The sequence below is a fragment of the Helianthus annuus genome, chromosome 3 (genome assembly GCF_002127325.2).
Source record: "Helianthus annuus cultivar XRQ/B chromosome 3, HanXRQr2.0-SUNRISE, whole genome shotgun sequence".
Lineage (NCBI taxonomy): Eukaryota > Viridiplantae > Streptophyta > Magnoliopsida > Asterales > Asteraceae > Helianthus > Helianthus annuus.
Genome location: NC_035435.2, coordinates 96,696,312 through 96,705,294, shown reverse-complemented (window position 1 = coordinate 96,705,294; position 8,983 = coordinate 96,696,312). Strand labels below are relative to the sequence as shown.

The following is an 8,983-nucleotide window of genomic DNA, read 5'->3' as shown; positions in this document are numbered from 1 at the left end:
GTTGTCCAAACACTGAGCTGAAATTCTCTGTAAAGAGAAAATGGTTCGCATTCTGCTCCCTAGTGGAGATTCTTTGTCTGTTCAAGGTCACCAGAGTGGTGCTACAGTTGGCATCATTTCAGCTATGAAAGCCCAGAAGTGCATACAGAAGGGTTATCCTGCTATACTAGCCCTCGTTACCGATAATCAACTCAAGGAGAAGAAAATCGAAGACATTCCAGTCGTTCGTGATTTTTCCGATGTTTTTCCTAAGGAACTTCCAGGACTACCTCCACATCAACAGGTGGAATTTCAGATCGAACTTACCCCTGAAGCAGCTCTGATTGCTCGTGCTCCTTATCGCCTTGCAGCGGGAGAGTTGCAAGAACTGTCCAACCAACTTCAAGAACTGTTGGATAGAGGTGCACTACAAGAAAAGTGACCATTAAGGACTAAATTATGAAGGACTAATCTATCAGTCTCGGATACATGGTATTTGGGACTACTTTATCAGTTACTGATTATATCAGAGACTGAATTTTTTGTGACTGATAATCAGTCCCTAATACTTTGACTACCTATTTGAGACTAATTCTCAGTCACAAATACGTCTGTAAAAAAAATTTGAGGGAAATTTATTGGTTACTAAAATTCAGTTCCAAATAAGTTCCCTCACTAATAAAAATGGCGCCATTTTATTGGTCACCAGTATTTAGTCGCTGAATCATGAAGGACTGATCTTTTAGTCTCGGATATATGGTATTTGGGACTAATTAATCAGTTACTGATTGTACATATAAAATGACAGCAATGGAATGCCAATCCCCCGGTTTGATTTGTAAAGTCTCTATTCCTTGGTAATCAAATTAAATACTTATTTTTTGTGACTGGTGTTTTGTTACTGATAATCAGTCCCTAATACTTTGACCACTTATTTTATACTGAATTTCAGTCACAAATATGTCTATCAATATTATTTTTTGAAGGAAACTTATTGGTTACTAAAATGCAGTCCTAAATAAGTGCCACGGTTAGTAAAAATGGCATTATTGTATTGGTTACTAGTATTTAGTTGCTAAACCATGGAGGACTAATCAATGAGTCTCGGATACACGGTACGTGTGAGTAATTTATTAGATGATAATTGTATTATAAATCGATTATTTTTGTGACTGGTGTTTGTTAGTGATATACGGTCCCTAATATTTTGACCACTTATTTGAGATTGAATTTCAGTCACAAATATGTTTGTAAAAATATTTTTTTGGAGACAAACTTATTGGTTATTGAAACCCAGTCAATCTAATTTGGATTAGGTTCAAAATATATAGGGTGGGGTTCTAGAGTGAACAGTAGTGTATTTGTGAACTGCGTGAACAAATCCTGGCCATTGATTTACATTATCAAATCGTAAAATACACTAGTGTATCCTGGCCATTGATTAGACTTGTGTATTGATAATCAAGAACTAGGATTAGTTCACTGGTGTCCACAATTAAGGGGTTGTTCACAAATGAACCTAACCCTATATATATATACACACACACACGGTCAGGATTGAGGGAAAACGATGAAAAGTGTGAGAATGATAAGAACGATTTTGGTGTTGACATGTGGCATTGATGCTAACTTACACTAAGGGTAACATTGTCAAAAAACCCACTCACATGAACTGGGTGTTCAAATAAAAACACCATAAAAACACCAAATTCAAAAAAACGTCATGAAAATACCCAGTTGAAAACGCCATAAAACACCCCGTTCAGAAAAACACCATGAAAAACTCAGTTGAAAACGCCATAAAAAACTCAATTCAGAAAAACGCCATGAAAATACCTAGTTAAAATGCCATAAAAACACCCAGTTCAGAAAAACACCATGAAAAACTCAGTTGAAAACGCCATAAAAACTCAGTTCAGAAAAAACGCCATGAAAATACCTAGTTAAAAACGCCATAAAACACCTAGTTCAAAGAAACGCCATAAAAACCCAGTTCATTTTTTTTTCGAAAAGTATATCAATAGTATACTCGTTGGAAAGATAAAAACGTTGAGTTTTATGGTGTAATTTTTTTAGAAAAATAATCACGTATAAAAAAGTTATTGGCGTTTAAATATGATGGGGAAAATGACATGTGATTAGCATGTGCACCCTTGTTTGGATCTTCCAATTTTACCCCTCCTGGTAGTTATAAGGTTCCCATTATTTACAAAAATGTCACCGCATCATCTTAGCCACAAATCACAAAGATCTTATGGCTGAAAATCGTTCTCATTGTTCTCACACTTCAAATCGTTTTCTCTTGATCTCATTCTTATAAAACTCGAACACATTTAGGTTTGGTTTCCTTCCGACATAACGTGTTCGATGTTATACATAACGTGTAAGGGTTTGCAAACATCGAGTAAGTTTTTTTATACTTTTTAAAGACAAACGGCACACTTTGCAATCTGATGTTAACATAAAAGACGAATTTTGTAATTAACTCTACAAAAACTGATAAAATGTTATACAAATTGTTCAATAAAATTCTTATTATCAATTTTTTCCAACAAATAACATGCTTTCTATAGCATTGTAATTACCCAAAGTAATAGTAATTTTTTTTTTCAAATTTAAGGGCCTTTAGTTCTAAATTAATAATTTGTGTTTATATAATTCTCATAACTCTTTATTTTACAATAAATTCTTTTTTTCTTTTCGTATAGATTTGTGTTCCGTGAAATGGGTTATGATTTTTTTCATTTTTTTATTTTTTAATGGCAAATCAGTGATCACATCTAATGCAAAAATCCACACTACTTATCTCCAATGAGACTAGAACCCTCCCCATTAAGGAGAGGGATACAAGTGCAACAACTTGATATATAGGGCTACAAGCGCTTGTTGTGAAACGGGTTATAATTGATGCCACTACAAAAGGATTTAGTATAGAGTATACATAAAGACAAAAAAAAAATAAGCTTCAAATTTTCAAGTCAAAACTCCAGTATGCATAGGCTCATCACGCTATTGAACCGAATTTGAGTTCAACCGAACGCCTTAAGGTTGAGTTCAACCCTAGTCAAGCTCAGGCTTGTTTACAGTTGTAACTTCTGCTTGTTATGACCAACATTTTCGTTTCTTTTATAATCAATTCAATATCATTTCTAGCCAAAATTGATGGGTTTTGTAACTATCTATGTGTTTTAAGAACATCTATAGTTTTACCAATACATTTGTATAAGTTATAAACATCGTGTTACTAAATGCAGTATCATAGCATATTAACAAATACAACAGACTACCTCATGTTGCTGAATCACTCATCCCACTCTTATGCAGCAAATGGCTACCAGGTTTCACTGCAGTGGCGAGAATTTGATCGTGTTCTATTCGACACAAACTATCGCTCAGTAAGTTTCATAAATAAGAATGTTGAATTAGGAGAATGACCTCCAAATCATAAATAAGAATGTTGAATTAGGAGAATGACCTCCAAATCATGATATATATGTATATATAAACGATCAATCTTGTGATAATTGCATCTCCTTAATAGCATGTTTGATCTGAAGGGCAGCTCTAACAACATCACCTCGAGTTATAAGTCCAACCAGCTTGCCATCATCATCGACGACTGGAAGTCGACGGTACTTTGTTTCAAGCAACAACCTAGTATGCAAATAAAAAGAACGTGTATAATGTGGCTCTCAACATATAGAGAATAAAATATACCTATATATAAAAGAAACAAGTGCAGATCCACAATACCTTACAGCATCCTCAAGATTTGAGGTTTCGTGAACGACAAGTGGAGCAGGTGTCATCAAATCTCCGACAACTTTCCCGTCAGTTTTACCAAGTAATTTCTGTATCTCATTGAAAGTCTGCAGTGGAAATAAATAAATGGATGTGTATGATTTATCTTGAATTTGCTATAAGTAAGAGGAGATTATTTGACGTACTTTCCAGGAACTATCAACATCAGGAAACAAAGCTGTGTCGCTGTGAGTACCACCTGAAACCAATGAGAATGCAAGTAGTCAAATATAAATGTGCGGGAAAAAGAATGACAGGCTATAAAGCTACAATTCAAAAGCTTCAGGAACAAAAGAAAAAGTGCAGAGGTTCATAAACAGAAATATAAAAGATAAAGAAAGGAAAATAAATATGATTATTGAACCTTCATGGTTAATTTATTTCCATTTTCATGTCTGACCAATATTTATTAATAGCGTACTTAAAATCAGAATAAATAGATTTCATGCTTCGTGTTCCGTTGAGATGAAATTTCACAAACCCAAGAGGGCATTTGGTTTCTCGCTTGAATTCAATGAAATAGGAATCTGAGTTTCCAATTCTAGCCTGTTTCATTTGCAAAATTCATTGGAATTGGAATCCGAATTCAAAGGATAACAGTCTTTTTATAAAATAAATTTAAGTAGAATAGAATTGGAATGAATTCCATTATATTATATTCTTTCGAGTAAAAGAAATCAAGATCCCTTGCAAATTGTGAAAAAAGGACCACCCCTATCATAGCCGTCCCTTCACCGCTATCATATACCAACTTCTTTAGCAAATTAACAAACTAAACATAATTATTTTGTTGACCAAAGGCATCACAAAGTCCAATCCCTTTGACATTCAATTTCAAATTTTCAATACCGTTCAAAAATACTCCATGAACCAAACACCCCCTAAACTCCCAAAGTTCATGCTCTATTATTATTTGATAGCAGTGCGTACTTAAATTATATGAAATAATTTAACTCGATATTTCTTTAGTTTGTGAATAGGGATGACAACTAAACAGAAAGTCCTTAATATTTTCTTTAGTTTGTCTACTCGCTTGTGTAAAATGTAAGAGAAACAGACATACAAGTTTTGCAACATATGTGACAATACCAAGTGGTTATGATTCTTTGAGCATTATCTAGGGTTTCTTAAGACAAATACTTCAAAACAATGATGTTGATTCCAATATAGAAAACAATATATACAACTAGGACAGCTTAACAGTTTGATAGACTTGATTTTGGTTGTTAAGAACGATAAAGATTAAAAAAATAATTTGTCACAACCAAGAAATGTCGTCAAAAGATTAAAGTCTGTATGATCCAAACATTGAAGACTAAATGATCCCAAAAAAGGACCAGATGATCCCTAATAAAAGACTAAATGCACTCAACTTCAACTCTTTAAAAATGGCTTTGACGTATGTAAGCATTATACAAGCAAGGAGGTTGCTCGCATACCATAACATCCAAGTTTTGAAATTGACAAAAACGATTTTGGCTGATACACAATGAAGAAACCTCATCATTGAGCATGGGCTTGTGAGTTGTGACTCCCGGCCACATTTTCATACAAGACTACACTTTGCTAAAGAGTAATAGATAGCATTGCCTCTTATGAAATATCGCAAACTAAGACTAGAATACTTGAACATACTTAACAGATTGCTATTAAAATTTTAAACATATAGTTCAATAATTAGCAAAAGGGTATTTATACTTATCAGAAATATCATCCAACTTTTTTAAACTGAGGTTCAAGGAGTACAAAACTATACCTGAAATTGAATCAAGCGCTAACAAGTCATAATCTGAAACGACACCGACCTGGAGAGATTTACAAAAAGAATATACTTTAATAATTCAATGACTTCATATCATCGAAAAAAATAACTTACACTACCAGCCCTATTGTTGTACCTCAAGCTACAAAAAGATAGACTAGGACAAGAAAAGAACATACCAAATTCCAATCAGCATCAACCACTGGAAAGCCTGTAATTCTTTTCTCCACTAGAATCTCTAGTGCTGTTAATACAGAATAGAAAACTGAGATGTTATATCTGATATGTAAATTTACAATAGCAAAACTTCAATATTTTTGCATACCCTTGTCAACAGGTGTTGATGTTTCTACCACAAGTAAGTTGGCTTTTCTTGTCATAAAATCTGCAACTGTGTATATTCCATCTCTGGGCTGCAAATTCGTATACCAAATCAGTAAAAAGAGTGATAGGAAGTGATATGCAGAATAAGTTAACGCCTGCAATCACCTAAGCATGCTCAAAAGTAGTTATACTTAAACTAATATAGTTTAAATATAATATTCCCCAATAAGCAGGTGAACACTGATTGCTGATATATATGAAACCCTAAAACGGCCGCGCTTGCTGTTCACTCAAAAGGCTAAAATTTCTCAACTTTTGAGGCACCATAGTCATATCATGTATATGCCCTAGATAAGCAAGACAGAAGAAAGAAGATGGTATATGCTGTGAATTATTTCTACCTTACTCCTGCTTCACTCTTGCCTATATTTGTTAGGTTCAGATTTCAGAACAATGTTTGTCACCCAACTCAGACATAGATGTCAGTATTGTGCCATAAGATAGAAACTAAATTATTCTTGTACATGGATAAAAGATACATCTACTAAGGAACATACATGAAATTTTGGCCTCTTATATAGGCTACAAGTTACAACTGCAACCTCTTTATTTCCGGACTTGAGCGCTATAGCACACTCTTTAAGGAATTGAGTTTTTTTTACAGAAGAGAGCTACAAAACACTCAACGAATTCAGTTTACTAACTTTTCCACATTACATCAATCTGGACGCATTTCTATCCTCTCTAAGCTCATCCCTTGTAAACTAGTTTATTCTTCTAACAAGATATAGTATTCTAATATAAATACTTGTAGTCTGCAAATACAATCGAATTCTTCTAGTCAACTCACAAGGTCAATAAACTCAGTGTTGCATAGTTAAGACATTTGTCAATTGTCGGAGAACAATATCAAGTATTTTTTTATAGTTCTAATAATACTAGTCACTGCAAGCTTCTAATACATCTGGATCTGATTCCCTAACCTTCACCACTATAGCTAAAACAATTTCTGATGAAAAATAAGAGCGGCCAAATGCATCCCACAGCAGCACAACAGCATCATACTAACATGAGCTTTTAATATGCCAATTGCTCACGAAATACCTTACGATTTCTATCCTCTCTAGCTCATCCCATGTACACTACTTTATTCTTCTGACAAGATATAGCATTCTAATCTAAATACTTTCAATATGCAAAAACAATCTGATTCTTCAATCAACTCACAAGGTCAATAATTCACTCATTCATAGTTAGTCCTTGTAATTTGCCGGAAAACGAGATACTAAGTATTGTACCAAATCCTGATTCGACTTAAACTAGCCACTGCAAGCTTCTAATACATCTAGTTCTAAACTTCTAATTCCCTAACCTTCACCACTATAACCACCACAAGTTCACATTAAAAATAATATCCACCAAATGTACTGCAAATCATCATATTGTACCAAATCCTGATTCGACTTAAACTAGCCACTGCAAGCTTCTAATACATCTAGTTCTAAACTTCTAATTCCCTAACCTTCACCACTATAACCACCACAAGTTCACATTAAAAATAATATCCACCAAATGTACTGCAAATCATCATAACCACAACATACTAACATAAACTTTCAAAAAGCCAATCGCTCTCAGAACACCTTACGATTCCTAATTTTTTTCATAAACTTTATCCCTAACTCCATCATTCACATGTAAACAAAACAAAAGCTACACGTCACTTTACATTTCTACAACAGATCTAAGAAAAATGAAAGTGAACAGCGTACACGATATCCAAAACGGCACAATTCAAAATACAACAGATATAAAGCATCTACAATTTCTCACAAGATATACATCATACAAAAGCAAATTATTACCGTTGTAGAATTAGTCGAATAAGCAGCAACAGAACGAACAGCTGGCAAACCGCTCCGATCGCGATCGGAAAACCGTCGTGACGAAAAAGTAGAATCAAATTGCGTCCGGTGAAAACCTAGAGTCTGTGAGGATGAAGACGGTAACGATCGGTGCTGTACGGATGTAACGACGCCGGAGATACAGGCCGCCGGTAGCATGATCGAGTTCATTGTGAGATTCGAACACGATGAATAGAGAAAAGTTGCGTGTGTATGTGAGTGTGTGTGTGTGTGTGTGTGAGAGAGAGAGAGAGAGAGAGAGAGAGTTACATTTTGCGTGATGAAGGTGTGAAATTATGAATGTGGTTGAACGGAGAATCGTGAAAGTGGCCCAAAGGGTCGGTGATAATTCAAACCGTCTAGAAAAGTTTGTTTCGTTCACGGTTAAATGACCGCCTTCGGCGTTTCCCAATTTTGACTTTTTAATACTACAATCTTGACTTTAAAATAACATGGTCAATGTTAATCTCATTAGCGATAGTGATCTTTTTGGAAATTATTCACGAATGTCTATCATATGTTGTTTTAACTGGGTTTACGCTAGAGAGCCCCCTCGCACAATTGATCCTCAATTTAAACCACTCAATAAAAAACCCCTATCACTCATACTCGAACTTGAGACCTTGAGGAGAAAACTCACGCAGAACTTAAATACCCATCGTTAGCGATAGTGATAAACGAGGTGAAATTATACTACTAGTGTACATTTTGATAACAAGAGGGTAAACAATAAACTTGGGTGAATCAACTCAGATTGACGTAATTATGAACAATAGCTCGGTTTTTTTTAGTTTTAGAGTGCTCAAGCACGCTCGTTTTATCTCTAAAGCCCAAAATCAACTTTTTATTAAGTATATATTTAACTGTTTTTATTTGTATGTATTAAATAACTTTTTTATTTTGTAATAATATTTTAAACTTATAATGAAATATATGTATTTTGTTAATTTATTCATATGTAAACGTACTTAATAAACTCATAAGCCTAGTCTATATATGATGCTTAAGCTCTAAGGAGAGTAAGGGTGGTATCACTTGCAAAAATTCTATCACTCATAAACATTCAATCAAGTTTCACCATGTTATCAACCATTTTTCCATCACTCACATCCTTTTTTAGTGGCAATGGTCATCACTCACAACACCCACCAATAAACCCTCACACCCCTCACATCCATTTATCACTCACACTCCCATCACTCGTTGATTTTAT

The 8,983-nt window shown here is 34.4% G+C and overlaps 1 protein-coding gene across 2 annotated transcripts; it reads right to left on the bottom strand.

Annotated features, from left to right (window-relative positions):
* Positions 1 to 3,142: 3,142 nt before the first annotated feature.
* LOC110929222 (CBS domain-containing protein CBSX1, chloroplastic) lies at positions 3,143 to 8,125 on the bottom strand. Of its 2 annotated transcripts, XM_022172358.2 has the most exons (8): positions 7,732 to 8,125; positions 5,868 to 5,955; positions 5,722 to 5,786; positions 5,537 to 5,585; positions 3,927 to 3,979; positions 3,733 to 3,848; positions 3,455 to 3,633; positions 3,145 to 3,350 (listed from the first exon to the last, which is right to left on the bottom strand). In XM_022172358.2, exons 1-7 carry the CDS (start codon positions 7,939 to 7,941, stop codon positions 3,489 to 3,491), a joined length of 726 nt encoding a protein of 241 aa, XP_022028050.1. In that variant the 5' UTR covers positions 7,942 to 8,125; the 3' UTR covers positions 3,145 to 3,350; positions 3,455 to 3,488. The 2 variants fall into 2 exon arrangements, with proteins under 2 accessions (XP_022028049.1, XP_022028050.1); XM_022172357.2 differs by having other exon boundaries at positions 3,143 to 3,633.
* Positions 8,126 to 8,983: the final 858 nt, after the last annotated feature.

Coding starts and splice junctions, on each gene's coding strand:
- LOC110929222 (XM_022172357.2), bottom strand. CDS start 7,941: ATGAACTCGATCATGCTACCGGCGGCCTGTATCTCCGGCGTCGTTACA. Junction 5,586..5,721: donor TTGATGCTGATTGGAATTTG/GTATGTTCTTTT, acceptor AAATCTCTCCAG/GTCGGTGTCGTTTCAGATTA. Junction 3,634..3,732: donor AATCTTGAGGATGCTGTAAG/GTATTGTGGATC, acceptor TTTGCATACTAG/GTTGTTGCTTGAAACAAAGT.